The 20,543-nt window shown below is 38.0% G+C and overlaps 1 protein-coding gene across 1 annotated transcript in view; it reads right to left on the reverse strand.

Annotated features, from left to right (window-relative positions):
- Positions 1 to 20,543, reverse strand: part of SOHLH2 (spermatogenesis and oogenesis specific basic helix-loop-helix 2) — a gene marked incomplete at both ends in the record, with an annotated part of 87,109 nt that overhangs the window by 31,439 nt on the left and 35,127 nt on the right. Inside the window, 4 exons of the mRNA XM_079779353.1 lie at positions 3,584 to 3,694; positions 5,986 to 6,085; positions 7,594 to 7,698; positions 7,778 to 7,839. Coding sequence (XP_079635479.1) covers positions 3,584 to 3,694; positions 5,986 to 6,085; positions 7,594 to 7,698; positions 7,778 to 7,839 — 378 coding nt within the window. The remainder of the gene's footprint in view (positions 1 to 3,583; positions 3,695 to 5,985; positions 6,086 to 7,593; positions 7,699 to 7,777; positions 7,840 to 20,543) is intronic.

Raw genomic sequence — 20,543 nt, forward strand, 5'->3', positions numbered from 1 at the left:
CTGTGGATGCAGACAACAGGGGGGTGAGGGCAGCAGTGGAGGGGTGGGGAGGTAATGGGGGGGGTGAGGACAAATATGTAATACCTTAACCAATAAAGAAATTAAAATGCAAAAAGAAAGAAATACTTATGGACAAAACCATATGTAAAGCAGCTGATTGGGCGGAGGAGAAGAAAGGGAAATACACTAGAAACATCTATTTGAAGATTCACAGGTATAATGAGAAGGGTTAAGAGGAGGAAAAGGCAAAAAAAATAATAATTATGGATGGATTGTTTACTTTCTGGTATCTCTTAAGCAAATTCCTAAAGGGAAAGAGAACTTTTCTTTTAGAGGAACAAAAATTTCTAGGCCTTTAAATAATGCCACAGGGGTGGACATCCCCCAAAATGTCAGTTTATAGTCTACTAAATGAACGGTTCTCCAATTTTAGTTTTCACCAACCATTAATATTAAAAATAAAAACAACACAGAACTTTAGAGGAACAAATAAAGATATGAACATGAAAAATAATGAAAGAAAGGTACTATCTCCCAATATCATTATGTTGTAACCATTAACTCAAATCACAATTTTAATACCAAATAAAGTATGGAAAACACAATCATAGAATATAAGTTATATAATTTTAAAAAACTCATTGCACTGTTTTTTCTCACTTCACTGCACATCATTGAACTCTATAGGATAGCACTGTCCAGCAAGCCTTAAGTCTTTATTTACTTGGCCAAGGCAGGACATGTGAATAAAGGCCTTCTGGAATAGACTGACCCATCCTCTTTCCCATTTTATCAAGCTCAAAACCTCACCATCTTCCCACTAATCTTCAGCAGATAATGGAAGCCATTTGGCAAAACTTGCTCAATCTAACCCCCATCAAAGACTCATCTTTATCCACAGTTAGTTTTAGCTCCTTCCCTATATTTTCCAAAGAAAAGGTTTCTTCCCATTGGTTTCTTAGCCTTCTGACTCCTCACGAATGCTAAATCCATCATCAACCCCCTTATCAAGTGTAGGGAATTGAAATTCCTTGGCATTCCTCTCACTGAGAGGTGGGATCTTACATACCCTTCCCTTACATCTGGCTCTGTGACTGCTTTGACCAATTGCACGGGTAGAAGTTTCTGGTTCCAGGCCCTCAGAGACTGGCAGCTTCCTCTTCATTTCTCTCGGAACATTCTCTCTAGGAGCCCTGGGCTGCTCACGAAGCTTCAGTTGATGGCCCTGGTAATGTCTTGGACTCCTCTGACTAGACCACCCACCAGCTGAATACTAACAAGTGACCCCAGTTAATGTCATGTAGGCAGGAGAATTTCCTAGCTGAGCCTTGCTCAAATTGTTAACCCATAAACCATGTATCAAGCCAATAAATTCTGGTTTTTCTTTTTTCTTTTTTCTTTTTTTAACGTAGCCTTAGATAACCAGAACATGACCTCTTTCTCTCTTCCAGCTATTTTCTTTTGGAATATAAATATATTAAAGTCTGGCCCAGACTTTTCCAAATTTCCCATTTTACCCTAAATCTCCCTTTATATAACATTCACCTTTCATTTTCTCTTTCATCTGTGCTCTGCCCTTTCATTCTCCATCTTTCTGCAATGATGCTTCTTCCCTAACCATACTGTCAGTGTAGGTAGCTAGTTATTAATATAAGGGAGGTAGCTAGTTATTTATATAAGGAAGAAAGTAAAAGGGAACTAAATTTTAATAAACTGGGAAGCTGAAGCAGCTAGCAGGACAGTATTCCACTAGGTGTACTAGTAAACAGACTCATACACACACTCTAGGGAACTAGAAATGGACAGGAAAACCTCACCAGGGTGCTGAAAGCCCAGTACCAGAGAGAGGGGAGGAAATTCCTCTGCTGGGCACATGAGCAATAGAAACGAGATGATGTAATTGAACTTTTGGACACGTTCAATGAGAATCAGGATGATGAAATAGAGGGACAGGGACTAGGCTGGAAACAACTAGAAAGGTAATCAAGTTGGATAAAAGGAGTGAAACCCCAATAGAATTTGCTGGGATGAGGCCTGGGAAAAATTAAAAATTGGAGTAAGGTTAGTTTGAGTGGTTCTTTGTTCTTTACCTGAACCAAGAAGATATAGAGAGGATTAACAGGAGCCTTGTGGCAGTGCTTTAGTGCCTACCTACCCTCCACATCACCAAAGGTATATGAATTCCCCTTAATTCACAAAATCTTGCCATCAGGTTTAAATTTCTCCATCCATGTGCCTTTGAAATTCTTTTCTCAGGACATAGCAAAAGAACTCTATATTTTTACCAGCAACAATTCCAATAAAATTATTTTTGCCAACATCAGTGATGTTTAGGTTTTGCCAAATACAAATAGTGAATTATCATTTCTGACCTTATTTGAACTCTGTGTCATGTTATATTCCTGAACACTCAATACTTGAGGAAACTCTTCCTCTGGTCTCAATACCTCTCCCTCTTGCTTTTCTTCTTATATTGAGCTTTCCCCCAACATTCTCTTCTCTTCGTGTCTCCTTCCTACATGCTTTTCAAAGTCACATCCATCCTAAATTCACACTTCAAATAGATGTTGTATGTATCCTGAGAACTTTAAGTCTATATTTCTATCCTAGACCTTTCTCTAGAACCTAGGGGCCAACTCCTTACTTGACAGCTACCTCCATTTAAACCCAGAGGTTTAAATGCTTCCTAGTCAGTCAATGGTTCCACCATCTACTGGAAAGTTACACTTGACTCCTCCTTCAGCCATGCTCATATTGATTCTACCAACTTAATATATCTAAAGTTGGCTTATTCCTCACTATCCCATTTCTAACACCATAGTCAGGATTATACCATTTCTTATTACAGACTCTTCTGGCCTCCAGACTCAATTCACTAACATCCTGGTAAAGTATTCATACTATGGTACAAATCTTATCATACATCCCACTCCTTTGCTAAAATCCTTTAGTGCCTCCCCTTTAGCTCAGGTTAACTTCAAATTCCTTAACATGACACAGCCTTTACCTACATCTCTTGGCTCATTCCACTTGTATCATTATAGTCAACTATATGAAAATATTTGCAGTTTCATAAATTCACTATATACTCTCATACTACCAGCCTCTGCTACTCTCCCACATAAAAGTCCTCCCTGATTTCTAAACCAAATTAATAGTAACTTTTGATTGAAAGCTCAATTTAGCTTTCATCTTCTCAAGAAAACTCTTCTTGCCCCCTTATTCTGTCTTATGTAACTTTCCTATGTGTTTCCTATGTGTTCCTCTCTATGATAGCATGTGTTAAAACATAGTGTTCTATTTAATAGCTGCTTATATAGAAGTCTGTCTGAACACTAGACTATGATCTCCTTGAAGGCAAGGATTTAGTTTTTTATCTCAGTTCTCCAGTCATATTATGGCACACAGTAGCTATTCATAACTACTTACTGAATGACCAACTGAATGAATGAGTGGCATGTATTTCGTTTTCAGATTTGCTAGTTTCACATAGACTTTACACAATATTACAAAAATTATAAAATTCATGAAAGTATTTCTTCCTACAAGGGAATAATGCTAAAAGGGCTATATCAAAATTCACCTTCTCAGCTTTTCCTTGCTTGAATGAAGAAGAGAAATCTTTTTGCTTGTTTCAAAATCAGAAAATGGAGCCTTTAATTCAAGCCCAATGTCCTTTCTTAGAGACTCAGAGCTAGAAACAAGAGAAAAATCATATTATATATTTAAGAAGAAAATTATTCAGGCAATATTAAATAATAAGCACCAATACACTAATCAAAGGGTATTTATCTAAATATCTTGCTTCATACAAAGTTGCAGTAGATATCAAAGCATGTTACCTTACATATTTGGTGCAGAATATTTTATTTCAAAATTTCAAAAGAATTTATTATCAAGATCATCATAAATTCAACGACTGATCAATATTCTAAAATACACAGATAAAGAATAACAGATACAAGCAGGATTAAAATAATCTGACCTCACTGATTACAACTATCCCAAATCATATAATTGTATCTAAAGGTGCATTACAATGCTTCTCTGTCTGCATCGACCAGACCGTCAAACCTCAGAGGGAAGGCAGGGGAGGGCGGGGGTAAGGGAGAGAGATCAATCAAAGGACTTGTATGGATGCATATGAGCCTAACCAATGGACACAGACACCAGGGGGATGAAGGCATGAGTGGGGGGGGGGAGCTGGGGGAGCAATGGGGGGGGGGAATAAGAACACATATATAATACCTTAATCTATAAAGGAAAAAATAAAATAAAATAGAAAATATAAAAAATTAAAATAAAGGTGCATTACAAGAAAAAAGAAAATGGATTAGAGGGCCCAAGATACACTATTCCAACTTGATCAGCAAGGGCTGGTTCCTTCTATATAAAAATTTGTCAACTGCCAGGTGGAGTGGCTCTGTTGGTTGAGCATTGTTCTGTGCATTGAAAGGTTGCCAGTTCAATTCCCGGCCAGGGCACATACCTCGGTTGCAGGTTTGATCCCCGGTCAGGGCATGTACAGATCAATGTTTCTCTCTTATCTCTCTCTCTCTCTCTCTCTCTCTCTCTCTCTCTCTCTCTCTCTGCCAGCCCCCCTCTTTCCTATCTCTAAGCATGTCCTCAGATGAGGAAAAAATAATAATAAATAGAAAAATAAAAATTTGTCAACTAATGGACATTTTCTAGTTCTAACATTTTTCTAGAACTTCTTCAAACATTTTAATTAACTAATTTGATTGATTTTTACAAAATTTTCCTAAGAAACTTACAAACCAATATTAGCTCCTTTATCCCAAGAGATATAACTTGATTTGAAATTTTACTTGTATTTTTAGTAGTAGGATTCTGAGGAAGAACAAAGATTCAAGATGAGTGAGGCTCAAAAAGCAGTTGCAAATAATATAAGAAAATCACAAAGCCTTCCAAAACCTTTCCCAACCTTATATCCCAGATAAGGTTTAATACAGTAAATCTCTTTGAGGTTAAAATGTTAAATAAGATCAAGAAAGCTATTGATATCTCTGCATTACTTAAGTGATGGCATCTTTGGCTTCACCACATTTATTGGTTGACAAGTCTCTTCAAAATAGTAAATAGCCATATTTCTACAAATAGTGGATGGTCATGTTCTACAAATTCTGGAAGTGAATGACTCAAAACTCCCATCATCATCACCCATGTCCTCAGCAAGTATGTCCATTGTAGCCCTATGCTATAAGGCTACATCAAAATTCACTTCTCAGCTTTTCCTAGCTTGAATGAACCTCCTGGAGAATCAACTTGAATTGAAGAGAAAAAATTCACAAAAACTGAATTTTTATAAGCATAATACAATGCTAGCATTAGAAGGGTCTGACCACCAGTTAAATTGCCTAAAAACTGCAGATTTGAATACCAGTTCTGATATCTCTCAGGTGGAGGAACAGAAGCAAAGAGAGAAAACTTCTTAAGTGTTATTTTCAATAATTGGGCATATAGGTTAATTAATTCAAAAAAAGACATCAGGGAGAAGATTAGTAGGTGGATAACAGCTGAGGCTGCTCTTCTTTGTTTAATTATTGGGGTTTATGTAAATTTTTTGTTTGAAGATAAGATTCTATTGTTTTAAAAAAGTTTGAACACCACTGCTATTATTTAGTTTTGATTAGTGATCATCCAGACTCTACTTTAACACATCCAATCATGGGGAACTTACTACCTTATAATTCACCTGGCTCCCCTATAGTCAACTATGATTGTTATGAAATAGTTCCTTATATTTAGCTGAATACTCTGTAATGTGTACCTATAGTCACAGCTCAGGATTCTGAAATATAGAAAAAAAATGCATCCTTATTCCACAAACTAGCCTCTTCTATCTTTTGCATCACCCCTAGCATAGTAAGTTCTCGATAAATTTTAAATAAAATGCATACAGCAAAAACTGCTACTTTGAAAAAGTAAAAAACAAACAAACAAACAAACAAAACAAAAACTAACCAAGCAAATAGATCAGTAGAAAAACATCCCAGCTGTTCACTACAGGACTTCTGCAGGGGAAATCCAGATTGTTCAGGCTTCATAAAACTTTCATTCTTAACTGGAAGTTTTAAAAGGGAGACCACTTTAATTCTAAAATCACACATACACATCCTAATCAACAGCAGTTGTCACTTTTTACTCAATAGATTTTACAAAGCAGTATTTTTAAAAACAGAAAGCAATTTATCAATTTAAATGATGAATCATGAATCCACCCAGGTTAGAAAGCAAAATTAAAGCACTACATACAATTTACCCCAGAACATCCTCTTACAACCAGATTCTAAAAATTTAGAAATACATTTGTTTGAAACACATTCAGCTGAGTTTACTTATTAAGTTCTTATTTATAGATAATTGACAGAGATAGAAAATATGTATGAGTCTTCAGTAAGCAGCTATATTGTCAAAATATGGCATCTGATGTTTTTATTGTGTATGTTTTGCTTTGCTTTGCTTTGTTTTTGCAACTGCTCATTCTCAGAGCAAAGATGAAAAAACTGGAAGCAGATGTAGTTAAGACGAATAGAAAGGGTGCTAGACAGGTGGTGATGAGCAGCTACTCTATTTCTACTGAGAATCATATAAGAAAAGGCTGCAGAAAGATCTTCGGTCACTACGATAAGCCATTCCAGGAAGAACTCTGAAACTGTAGGGGCTGGGAGCCGCTGGAATGTTACAAAACAGACTCACTAATCTTCCCTGAATATTAATAAAGAACATTAAAAAAGAAGGGTGTATTGAATCTTATATCATCTGAAGTATGAGCTCATACAGGGTAATCTGAGACTGTCAGACTCATTTTAAGAAAAATATTACCTTAATTTTAAAAGATTTCCGAGCTAGTATCCCAGGCCTAGAAAAACTATAAATAGTAATTGAACAGCAATAATTCCAGTAGAATTTATTTCAGAAATTGGAGTATATCCTTTTACAAGCCAAATTAAAGCTAATTTAATTTATAAAGTGTTTAGATGTTGGTGATATACTATATAATACAATAGAAGTGAAGGGTTTAGAAATGTTAGATCAAATTGAAGCACTGATATTATCTATTTCTAAAACAAAAATAATAACCACTCTATTAACTTACAGAAGTAAAATAATTTATATGCAACTGTTTTTGCAAAGCACAAAGTATGATATGATTCAAGGTAGTGGCCCTGGCTTTTAGGCAATCATATAAGAACACAGCATGATTAATTTAATGACTAAAAAATGATGTAATAGCTAGATTAGCAAAACCAAAATAACAATCTCACTATCAATAAATAATGCCTGTGCCTACCATAATGCTATATTGGTCCTGTATAACACGTTTTAATCCCAGGAAGAAGCAAGTCTTTTCTCCATGGGTAGAGAACACATTTCCATTTATTTATTTACACTTGTTTCCTTCAGACTATGATTGGCAAGGATTACATGTTCTTTACAGTACACAGCATATAGTCAATTCTTAGCAAATAAAAGACACAAGTGATAAACCAACTTTAAAAAATATGAATATAATTTTGTGGTATTTTAATTAGAAATTTTCAAACCTTTACAAATTTGTTTTTCACTCACCAGTATTTGAGAAATATGTTTTCCAGTATTTTACCACAATGCTAAGTTTCTCCATAGTCAGTGGTTCAATTAAAGTAATATCAGCTCCATGCCCTGAAAGACAACCTAAGAATATTTGTATTAAATACTAATCTATGATTTCTATTTGGAGAAAAAACAAATAATATACCTAGTAGGCACATACCTTTAAAATTTTCAGGGATTATAAAAACAAATAGCAAATGTATATTTTTCTTCCTGCCAAATCTGAGGGAAAAAAATATCAAAGTGAAGGAAAATCATTAAAAAATTGGGATTCACAAATATTTTTAAATGAAACTCTCTGTAGCCTGAAAATTATTTTGGAAGGAAACAAAAAGAAGTTTCCTTCAAAAGTCGTAAGGATTGTAATTGAAAGTCAATATATTTGGCCTCTTGGACTAAAGTAAGTAATTTGTGTTTTTGCCTCCCTGACAAAGTTTATATAAAGTTACAAAAAGAAATTGACAGCCAGTTTGAAATTGAATTGCCATGGCCTAGAGCAAAGAATATCCTTGCATGATATTATTCTATAATGTCATTATAATTTTAGATATTTTACAACAGCATATTGTACAATTATCCCAAGCAAACTTACAAACTAATTCTTTGAATGTTTGGCAGCAATTTAAAAAAGGACATGAAAGGATTTAATCACTTTCAGAAGGAATTAAGGCACTGGGAAGGCACTTGAGCATTCTATATTGGTCCCTCTTGCCTTTTTTGCCAAGAGGGACCCTTTTCTCACAATCCAATTGCCCTCAGCTGTTGCCTGAGCTTTCTGTTCATGCTGAGCTTGAAGCCTCGTGGCGGCTGGTACCATGGATCTGTCTCTCGCGCAATTGTGTAAGCTGGGCCCTCTCTGGAGAAGAAACCTGAGTTCCCTGAGATATGTGATCAGTGCTGGGGCCCAGCCAGCAAGCGAGGGGATCCCAAGGCAGGTGCTGGGCGTGGAGTCCACGGGGGCATAGGCTACCAAGGATTCAGAACTGAACCTCACATCATCCTGCTTGGCCCCGGAGGATGACTGGTTAGCCAGAGACGGGTAAGATTCCTCAGGGAAGGAACAACCTAAGACAGGCACAGTCACAGAGGGGGCATCAGGAGAGAACTAACAGAGGTGGGGCACAGACCCTCACCCCCCCAACCTTGCAGGGGCCTGAACCCTCACCCCTTCTGAGGGAGGTCTCCTGCCCCCATGGCTGCTTTGCTTCCCACGCCCAGCTCAGATCGGGACACAGGTGACAGACAGAGACTTGGCCCAGCTCAGATCGGGACCCAGGTAACAGACAGAGACTTGGCCAACTGCAGCTGCCCTATATCTAAATCCAGCCTAGCACCAGGAATGCTCAAGGCCTACTCAAGAATGCAAATAATCCTTTCCGCTAATATTTACAGGGTAAACTAAGAGTGTTGGTAGAGTATTAAATTTGACAGTAAAATAGTAATCAAGTTTTAAGATTAATTTAAATAGGCTAATTGAAATAAGTGAATATTCAAGAAAATTTAATTGTACTGGACAAAAAGCTGTTCCTAAAGTGTTAACTAAAATTTCTATTGGTAGTTCATCTCATGGTAAAATTCCTGAACATGCAATGAACCTAAAACAGTCATATTTTTGTGCAAAAAATTAAAATTTAAAGTTATCAAGACTGCATTATAAAATCTACAAAAGCCTCCATTAATCAAAAAAAGGGGGGCGGGTAGTAGGGTAATATCATGTAAGGAAAAATATCCTATAAGTAAATTACATCTAGAAAATTTTTACTTTACAAAATTAATTTTCATTTGTAATGCTAACAGCAAGACTCCCATGAAAAACACACATGGTGTCTAAATAAGACAAATGAAAATCGTTTGGGCAAAAATATAAAGGATCCCAAATCAATTATATAGAAAAGATTCCTTTATTAACTTTTGGTCAAGAATATGTTTGTATATTTTCAGAAAACAACTCCAAGACCATGTGGATTCCTGCAACAGAGAGGAATTGACAGGTCTGCCCCAACCACGAAGACAAGAGGAGAAACAGTCCAGAGATGGAAGATGCTGACAACACCTTACCATGCTAGCAGTCAGCAGCTGTGCATCGCTGCAGGTTGCCTAGGACCAAACCAGAGAGGGTCCGACCTGCATTGTCACCATGTGCCCACCATCCAGATATCATTGCTGACATGTACACACAAGGAACTGTTTGACATTGAAACGGGGACTCAAACATTTTTTGTTATTATATGTTTATTTCTAGTCTGCAGAGGCAAGATTTTTTAAAGAAAAGAAATGGGGGGAAAAATAGATACAGAGGCAAAGAAACATTGAACAGACTGTCAAACTACAGCAGGAAGGCAAGGGAGGTTGGGGCGGGTGGGTGGCTGTAAGAGATCAACCGAAGGACTTGTATGCATGCATATAAGCATAACAAATGGATACAAGACACTGGGGGGGGGGGGGCAGGTGAGAACATGTCCTGGGGGGTAGGGGAGGCCGGGGGGAAGTCAATGGGGAGAAAAAAGAGACATATGTACTACTATTTGTAATACTTCAAACAATAAAAAAAATTGGGATTCAATAATTTAGCCTCTTAGAAATTGAACTAGAATGATTTTCTTTATTGCTTTAAAATTTTAAATGGTGGTATTAATATTGAAATTTAGTAAAAGTAGCATCTCAAATCAGTGAGGGAAAGGTAGACCACTTGAACAACTTATAAGGAAAGGGAATGTATTTTTATTTCATATAATTACATACAGAGAAGTCGAAGTGTGCTGCTGGCTAGGGTGTATAGTACAATTGCAGGTTACTTGAGAAATACAAGGGAAAGAGATACTTTGCTAAATCTGATATTTTCTCCATTTGATGCTTTATTTATGAGTTCTCACAGATACCAAACCCAATTTCCTGTATTGCTAACATTTTATGTTAGTGTTCATATTTCTTGACAGTTTTGAGAATATTGCTCAGGTAAATGTAGAATGTAAGATGGGCCACTTTTATTCTTGCTTTTAAAAAATGAGACTAAATATTATCCAGATTCTTGGTCTAACCACCAGTTTACAAGAAATGTAAGTAAAGAGGAATATTTTAAAGAATAAGGAAGGATGAAGTGAGCAAAATCCCAATTGTGGGAAATTCTATTTTTTAAAATGACCCTTTTAAAAACATATAAATAAAGAGCAAGATCAAAAATAACAGGAAGGAAAAAGTGAATCCTGATCTGTAAAAACTCACAGTTTAAAAAATAAATCATAAGATAAATAAGAGAAATTTCAACATCGTTTGTTTATTTGATAGTGTATAGCTCTACAGGCCTACCTCAAAAAACAAGAAAAAATGGTAATAGATCATCTAACTCAACAACTCAAAGAATTAGAAAGGGAGCAACAAGAAAAGCAAACAATGAGCAGAAGAAAGGAAATAATAAAGATCAGAGCAGAAATGAATGACATAGAGACCAAAAAAACAATACACAAGATCAACGAAACCAAGAGCTGGTTCTTTGAAAGGATAATCAAGATTGATGAACCTCTAGCCAGGCTCACCAAGAAGCAAAGAGAGAGGACTCAAATAAACAAAATCAGAAATGAAAGAGGTGAAATAACAACAGACCCCACAGAAATACAAAGGATTGTCAAAAAATACTATGAACAACTCTATTCCAACAAACTAGACAACCTGGAGGAAATGGACACATTCCTAGAAAAACACAACCTTCCAAAACGTAATCAGGAAGAGACTAAAAATATCAATAGGCTGATAACTATGGAAGAAATTGAAGCAGTCATCAAAAATCTTCCAGCAAATAAAAGCCCGGGGCCAGACGGCTTCACAGGGGAGTTTTACAAAACATTCAAGGAAGAGCTAAAACCTATCCTCCTCAGACTATTCCAGAAAATTCAAGAAGAAGGATCACTTCCAAGCTCCTTCTATGAAGCCAGCATCACCCTAATACCAAAACCAGATAAAGACAACACAATGAAAGAGAATTACAGGCCAATATCCCTCATGAACATAGATGCCAAAATCCTCAACAAAATTCTAGCAAATTGAATCCAGCAGTACATCAGAAAGATCATACACCACGACCAAGTAGGATTTATCCCTGGGATGCAAGGATGGTACAAAATTCGCAAATCAATAAACGTGATACATCACATAAACAAATTGAGAGATAAAAACCATATAGTCATATCAATTGATGCAGAAAAAGCATTTGACAAAATCCAACACCCTTTCTTGATAAAAACTCTCAGCAAGCTGGGAATAGAAGGATCATACCTCAACATAATAAAAGCCATATATGACAAACCCACAGCCAACATCATAACTCAATGGGCAAACACTAAAACCATTTCCCCTAAGAACAGGAACAAGACAGGGATGCCCACTCTCACCACTCCTGTTCAACATAGTGTTGGAAATACTAGCCATTGCAATCAGACAAAAAGAAGAAATAAAAGGCATCCAAATTGGAAAAGAAGAAGTAAAGCTGTCCTTATTTGCAGATGACATGATACTGTACTTAGAAAACCCTAAAGACTCCATCAAAAAATTATTAGACTTAATAAATGAATTCATCAGAGTAGCAGGATACAAAATAAATGCTAAGAAATCTATGGCATTTCTATACTCCAATAATGAACTTACAGAAAGAGAGAATAAAAAAGCAATCCCATTTACTATCACACCAAAAAAATTAAGATACCTAGGAATAAACTTAACTAAGGAGGTAAAAGACCTATATGTGTAAAACTACACAACACTGAAAAAAGAGATAGAGGAAGACAAAAACAGATGGAAGAACATACCATGTTCATGGATTGGTAGAATCAACATCATCAAAATATAGATTGCTACCCAAAGCAATCTATAATTTCAATGCACTTCCCATTAAAATACCAACGGCATACTTCACAGACCTAGAACAAACTTTCCAAAAATTCATCTGGAATGAAAAAAGACCCCGAATAGCTACAGCAATCCTGAGAAAGAAGAACAAAGTAGGAGGGATCTCAATACCAGATTTCAAGCTATATTACAAAGCCACTGTTCTCAAAACTGCCTGGTATTGGCACAAGAACAGACATATAGATCAATGGAATAGAATAGAGAACCCAGAAATCGATCCAAATCACTATGCTCAATTAATATTTGACAAAGGAGGCATGAACATACAATGGAGTCAAGACAGTTGCTTCAATAAATGGTGTTGGGAACATTGGACAGATACATGCAAAAATATGAAACTAGACCACCAACTTACACCATACACAAAAATAAACTCCAAATGGATCAAGGACTTAAACATAAGACAGGAAACCATAAAAATACTAGAGGAATCTACAGGCAGAAAAATCTCTGACATATGCCAAAAGAACTTCTTCACTGATACTGCTCCTAGGGCAATGGAAGCTAAAGAGAAAATAAACAAATGGGACTACATCAAAATAAAAAGCTTTTGTACAGCAACAGAAACTATCAATAAAACAATAAGAAAGCCCACTGCATGGGAGAACATATTTGCCAATGATGTCAATGATAAGGGTTTAATCTCCAACATTTACAGGGAACTCATGCAGCTTAACAAAAAGAAGATAAACAACCCAATCAAAACATGGGCAACTGATCTAAATAGACACTTTTCGAAAGAAGACAGAAGGAAGGCCAAGAGACATATGAAAACCTGCTCTAAATCACTAATCATCGGAGAGATGCCAATCAAAACAACAATGCTGTACCATCTCACACCTGTCAGAATGGCCATTATCAACAAGTCCACAAATGACAAGTGCTGGCGACGATGTGGAGAAAAAGGAACCCTTGTGCACTGCTGGTGGGAATGCAGACTGGTACAGCCACTGTGGAGAACAGTATGGAGTTTCCTTAAAAAACTAAAAATAGAACTGCCATTTGACCCAGTGATCCCACTTCTAGGAATATATCCCAAGAAACTGGAAACATCAATCAGAAAGGATATATGCATCCCTATGTTCATAGCAGCACAATTCACCATAGCTAAGATTTGGAAACAGCCTAAGTGTCCATCAGCAGATGAGTGGATTAAAAAACTGTGGTACATCTACACAATGGAATACTACGCTACGGTAAAAAAGAAGGAGATCTTACCATTTGAAACAATATGGATGGAGATGGAGAACATTATGCTTAGTAAAATAAGCCAGGCAGAGAAAGATAAATATCACATGATCTCACTCATTTGTGGAATCTAATGAACAACATAAACTGATGGGGAAAAAAACAGATCCAGAAACAGAGAAACATCAATCAGAACATCAAACCTCAGGGAAGAAATTGTGAGGTAACCAGAAACCCAAGAATGCACGAGAACGCCTTTCTAGTCATGCTAGCAATCATCAGATGTACGGTAATTTTACCTGGGACAAGAGGGGAAGTATTTTGGACTTATGCTCCTGACTCTTCATGGGTAAGACCCCTTACGTGGGCTGATCCCCTGACTAATGTAGTTACCAATAATACCAAACACCTTGGTCATCCAGGAGGTCCATGGGTGGGGCAAGAAAGTATAAATACACAGGGGTCTCCACCCAGCTTCCCTTTTTTATGACACAAAATCAAAACAATGCCCCTTTGTGTGTAAAATTAAAGAGAGGTTTCTGGCTTGTGTGGACACCAAAAAAAAGGGTGTCACTACTATCACTACGTGCCCCTGGTAGAGGTGCAGAAAATGTAACTAAGACCTTGTCTATACAAAAAGAAATGGACAGCCAGTTTGAAAGGGAATTGCCATGGACAAAAAAAAAGAATATCCTTACATGATATTATTCTACACTGTCATTAAAATTTTTCCCAGATTTGGATCACCCCCATTACTTATAATAGTTCCTCAAATCCTTGGGGATTAAAAAAAAAAATCATCTGTTTGGTACTTGGAGACAAACGTAACACATCTCTTGATATTTTAGAATTACAACAGCATAATATACAATTATCCCAAGCAAATTTACAAACTAATTCTTTGAATGTCTGGCAGCAATTTAAAAAGGACATGTAAGGATTTAATCACTTTTATTGTGTAGAGGACCTCCTGGGAAGGCACCTGAGCATTCTATATTGGTCCCTCTTGCCCTTTAGGCTAAGAGGGACCCTCTTCTCACAATTCAAATGCTCACAGCTGTTGCCTGAGCTCTCTGTTCATGTCAAGGTTGAAGTCTCGTGATGACTGGTACCATGGATCTGTCTCTTGCCCAGTGGGGCGAACTGAGCCCTCCCTGGAGAAGAAACCCGGATTCCCCAAGATATGTGATCAGTGCTGGGGCCCAGCCAGCAGGCGAGGGGATCCCAAGGCAGGTGCTGGGCGTGGAGGCCATGGGGGCATAGGCTACCAAGGAGACAGAACTCAACCTCACATCACCCTGCTTGGCCCCGGAGGATGGCTGGTTAGCCAGAGATGGGTAAGATTCCTCAGGGAAGGAACAACCTAAGACAGGCACAGTCGCAGAGGGGGCATCAGGAGAGAAATTGGGGTCAACAGAGGTGGAGCACAGACCCTCACCCCCCCAACTTTGCAGGGGCCTGAACCCTCACCCCTTCTGAGGGAGGTCTACTGCCCCCATGGCTGCCTCGCTTCCCATGCCCAGCTCAAATCGGGACCCGGGTAACAGACAGAGACTTGGCCGACAGCAGCTGCCCTCTCACTCCAACAAGACTTGTTTGAGTTGTCTTGTACCCATGGTATGGGGAAGTGGGTTTATGATATCTAAATCCAGCCTACCACCAGGAATGCTCAGGACCTACTCAAGAAGGCAAATAATCCTTTCCACTAATATTTACAGGGTAAAATAAGATTGTTGTTAGAGTAATAAATTTGACAGTAAAATAGTAGTCAAGTTTTCAGGCAAATTTAAATTGGCTAGTTGAAACAAGCAAATATTCTAGAAAAATTAATTGTACTGGACAAAAAAGGTGTTCCTAAAGTGTTAACTAAAATTTTTATTGGTAGTTCACCTCATGATAAAATTGTGCACCATGTATTGAATCTAAAACAGTAATATTATAGTGCAAAAAATTAAAATTTAAAAGCCATCAAGACTACATTATAAAATTTTCAAAAGCCTCCTAATATTTAAATCAAAAAAAGGGGGGGATAATAGAAGAATATCATGTAAGGAAAATATCCTGTAAGTAAATTACATCTAGAAAATTAATACTTTAGAAAATTAATTGTAAGGCTAAAAGCAAGACACCCATGAAAAACACACAAGGTGTCAAAACAAGCCAGAGGAAAATCATTTGGGCAAAAAATGAAATAGGATCCCAAGTCAAATTTATAGAAAATATTCCTTCATTTACTTTTGGTCGAGAATATGTTTGTATATTTTCAGAAAACAACTCCGAGACCATGTGGATTCCAGCAACAGAGAGGAATCGACAGGACTATTCCAGCCATGAAGACAGAAGAGAAGCAGTCCAGAGATAGAAGACGGTGACGTCGCCTTGCCATACTAGCAGTTAGCAGCTGTGCGTCACTGCAGGTTGCCCAGGACCAAACCAGAGAGAGTCGGACCTGCATTACCACCATTTGTCCACCATCCAGAACTGAAATGTCATTGCTGACATGTACACATAAGGAACTGGTGGACATTGAAATTGGGTCTCAAAAGAACTGTTGGCCCAGAAAGAAACTCACTACAGACTGATTCATCTGCCTGTCAGCATAACCATTATTGCTTGTCTCATTTTCGGTTCTTATAAGTGTACCGTACTTTCCGGCCTATAAGACGACTCGGCGTATAAGATTTTCCTGGGTTAAAAAGTCGTTTTATACACCAAGAAAATACGGTATATTGGACTATATTGATGGGATTAGATATAAGGGATTAGATATATTGGACTACCGTATTTTCCAACGTATAAGATGACTTTTTAACCCAGATACTGATATTTTAGTGTCCATTTCTATGACTGTCTCTAGTCTTTCTGGAACTGGAGGCAGCTCAAATTGCAGCAGTGCTATCCCCAGTCTTGCCTTCATCTCCAGGTTTATTCCCTGGTACCTAGGGGGGAAAAAGATCATTCAAAGCCTTATGAGCTAAGTTGTATACTTGGCTGACTAAAGAACCTCTGAAATCTATCATCTAATAAGAGGATCAAAGGGTTCTTATAAATCCTTATGGAGCTGGAAAAATTGCTAAATTTACTTGCTTTTGAGCTGCAAGAATTTCAAGAGACAAAAGCCAATATCACTTTTAGGTTGTGACCTTCTTGAATACAGTTACCTATTGTGCTCTGCATGTCCCAATGCAGCCAGACTAACCTGGTGTGGCCTATTTGATACATAACAAATAATGTTTTTTGTTAATTAATTAATTAAGACAAGCATTTTCAGTAAGAAAATTGAGGGTTTTACTAAAAATTTAAAAACACTGAGTTCATTTGCTACTAATAGGGCACCTGCAATAAAATGTAGTCAAGTCCTTAGTTTATTCTGGTCGACAGTGAAGGACAGTGTGCCCTGCTCCCACTGTGCTATTTGTCAGAAGAGTTCCTCCTATGAACTTTCTAAGTCAGGTTCACCACATGATATGATGCTAGAAATGTTAAAGATCTAGAATTTTCCCAGTTCTGATTTATACCACCATCAATTTATGGAATAATGTTTTTACTAAAACTACTTACATATTTTGTTGTTATTGTGTGTGTTGTCAAATATCTAGGGGAACCAGTCATGCAAACTGCCTAATAAAATTTACTGAGTTAAATTGTCAAGTATAGGATGTTTTGGAATCAGGGACATAACACAACAACTTGTTAGATTCCTGTGGCCCAGAAGATAGAATTTTCTTAGTTAAATAATAAGTTAGTCAATCAAACAATTGCAACTATATAGGAAAAAGTAAAATCAGAGTCAAACCTGATTTGTAGACTGAGCAAAGAGAACCACATTCTGCATTCCTTTCCTACTGCTAAACTGCTCTGAACTCATGAGAATCACAGAATTTTAATAACAGTAGAGACATTTCATGAAATGGAGAATCATAATTTCTGACAGGATCCAATCAATATTAATTAGTTTGAAACACATTTTAGTTTTATGTACCTGCCTTTTTAAGATAAAGTGTCTGAATATATCTGACTTGTCAAGTATCTGCTCCTTGAATGTGGCTCAACTTTGAAGGGTCAAATATCTCCAGAATTCTGGAGCCAACCATATGAATCCTAAAACTATGTTAAATATTTTACCACTGAGTTCATCTAGCTCAAAAAAAAATGTATTCATAAAATGAAATGTAATTAAGGAGTATTATTAGGAATGTTAACCTATAAATGAGATGTACCATAACTCTTAAAAATGTAAGTCTGTAAGCTACTGATAATTTTATGAATGATTAAAATTGATCAATGATTAGCTCCAAGCTGAAAACATAGTTTTTCTATAAAAACAAATTGAAGAGTCTTTTTAAGGAGGCTGCTTATGTTTCATTCCAAAATGATCATGTGCTCTAATACTTAAAATAAGTTTGGACACTTCTACTCTATAGGAAGTTTCTCATTCACTGTGAGGCACATAAAGTGCCAAAAGAGAGAAGAGTAAGGTAAATAGTTGTATATTTTTCTGGACCTATTCAGAGATATTATAAAATAACAACAAAGATCTAAGCTAAACTAAGACTCTTCAATTTGGTTTATCATTAAATGTTAGTGCTTTAGGAAAGAGGAAAGTTTAAATGCCTTATAAATGGATCGCTATGTTTATAGGACTTATTACCTTAAGAAAAACTCATTACCTAAGAGAATCATTGATCAGCTGCCTCCTGCACAACTCATACTAAGGATCAAAAAATACAAACAATAAGGTCTACCTCAGGAAGAGGCTGTGGGGAGCGGCAGTGGCTAGGCACCCTGCCTAGCCACCACCCAGACTTGCTGCGGCTGCAGGAACCCACACACGACCACCCCCAACAACATGCACCTGTGGAGGACACTGCCAGGACACACTAGACCCCGCGTGCCAGATGCAGACACTGCCACAGGAAACATGGCGGCCATCACTGATCTGCAGGACTCTCGCCCCAGCTGTGAACTTACTCATACCTATTAGAACTGAGGACCTGAGAAGACTGAAGAGGCTGCAGATCTGTAGGAACTCCTGCTGGTGGTCAAAAGGGGACTGGACAGTAGAACCAGGAAGGAGGATCAGCCCTGCCCACCTGAATGCAGGGGAAATGCCCTCTTTCCCACTGGCAAAACAGCTACTTCTAACCTGACTTGCAGTGATATGAGATAAGGGGGAACAGCCCAGGGCTGGAAATCTGTTACCCTGCAGGTGGCAGCAAAGCAGAGCCAGAAAGCCAGGCTGAGGCATTAAGAGAGAAAGTGCCCAGCCCCCTGTCCTACAAGAACCACTCCCAACACTAGTCTGAACAAACCATCCTGGCCAAGACCAGGATATACCAACAGAGCCCAGCTGCTTGGTAGAAGGGAGAGCAGCTCAGAACTGGGAAACTCAAGGTGTGAGACTCAAGCAGATCCAGGTTCTAGACTAAGGAGGCCCCACCCATGGACTATTAGGGGCTACAAACTATCTGGCCTCAATCAGGTTGCCCAGGGCCAAAGAAGCTCCAGGGAGGCCCCTGATAGACACACCAACAGACCAGATTCAATAACATTAAAGCAAAACCCAGTGAGCTCCAAAAATAGTGAACCTAAAGGTTTTTGAGTGTGTGTGAGGGAGTGGGTTTTGTTTTTTTGTTTGCTGTTTGTTTTCCCTCTTTTTTCTTACATATCTCTAATTTTTCTCTTTCTATTGATTCTATTCACTTTTTGTCTTTTTATTGTTATTACTAGAGGCCCGATGCATGAAGATTCGGGCAAGAATAGGCCCACCTTCCCCTGGCTGCCGCCTTTCTGCCCTTGCTCTGGCCTGGAGATGCCTTTCTGCCTTCCCATGCTGCCCAGAGGCCTGGAGTGGCTGGGGCGTTGTGGAACGCCTGCATCATCGCCATGGCAATGACACAAGCATCCCGCCCCCCGGCCACACGGCGCCTGTGTATGCAAATTAATCCACCATCTTTGTTGGGTTAATTTGCATACTCACTCCTGATTGGCTGGTGGGTGCCACAAAGGTACAGTCAATTCGCATCTTTCTCTTTTATTAGTGTAGATTTTTTCTCATTTTATTTTGTTTTTCTCTTCTCTCTTTTCTTTTTCTGTTTAACTTTTCCTACCTATCCTATATAATAAAAGCCTAGGTGGCATCACGCAATACCCTCACGCAACATCATCATAAGATGGCTGCAAAAATGTTGTCACAAGATGGCCAGCAGGGGTGAGCAGTTGGGAGTAATCAAGCTGGCAGGGGAGGGCAGTTGGGGGTGATCAGGCCAGCAGGGGAGCAGTTATGCGTCAATCAGGCCTCCAAGGGAGTGGTTAGGGGGAAATCAGGCTGGCAGACAGAAGCAGTTAGGGGCAATCAGGCATGCAGGCAGGCAAGTAGTTGGGAGCCAGCAGTCCCGGATTGTGAGAGGGATGTCCAACTGCCATTTAGGCCTAATCCTGCAGTCGGTCATCCCCCGAGGGGTCCCAGATTGGAGAGGGTGCAGGCTGGGCTGAGGGACACCCCCCCATGCACGAATTTCGTGCACCAGGCCTCTAGTATCTTAATATATCCATTGTTACCACATTTTAAATTCATTATTATTACTTGTTGTTTATTTTTAGGCTGGCTGACTTTGCCCTAAATTCATTATTATTTCATTATTTTCTGTTTTCTTTTCTTTTTCATCCCTATATTAGTTCTTTTAGCTTTCTCCTTGCTCCCTTATTGCCATATTTTCTTCTTCTTTCTCCCTCTGTTTTATATCCCCTCTAAGTGTTTGGTCTCATGTCTCTTAGTATATTTTTTACCTTTTCTTTGCTTTCTTTCTCTTTTTTTTCCTTCTTAGTCTTTCCTGTTG

This window comes from Cnephaeus nilssonii (assembly GCF_951640355.1).
Source record: "Cnephaeus nilssonii genome assembly, chromosome: 8".
In the NCBI taxonomy this organism is placed as follows: Eukaryota; Metazoa; Chordata; class Mammalia; order Chiroptera; family Vespertilionidae; genus Cnephaeus; species Cnephaeus nilssonii.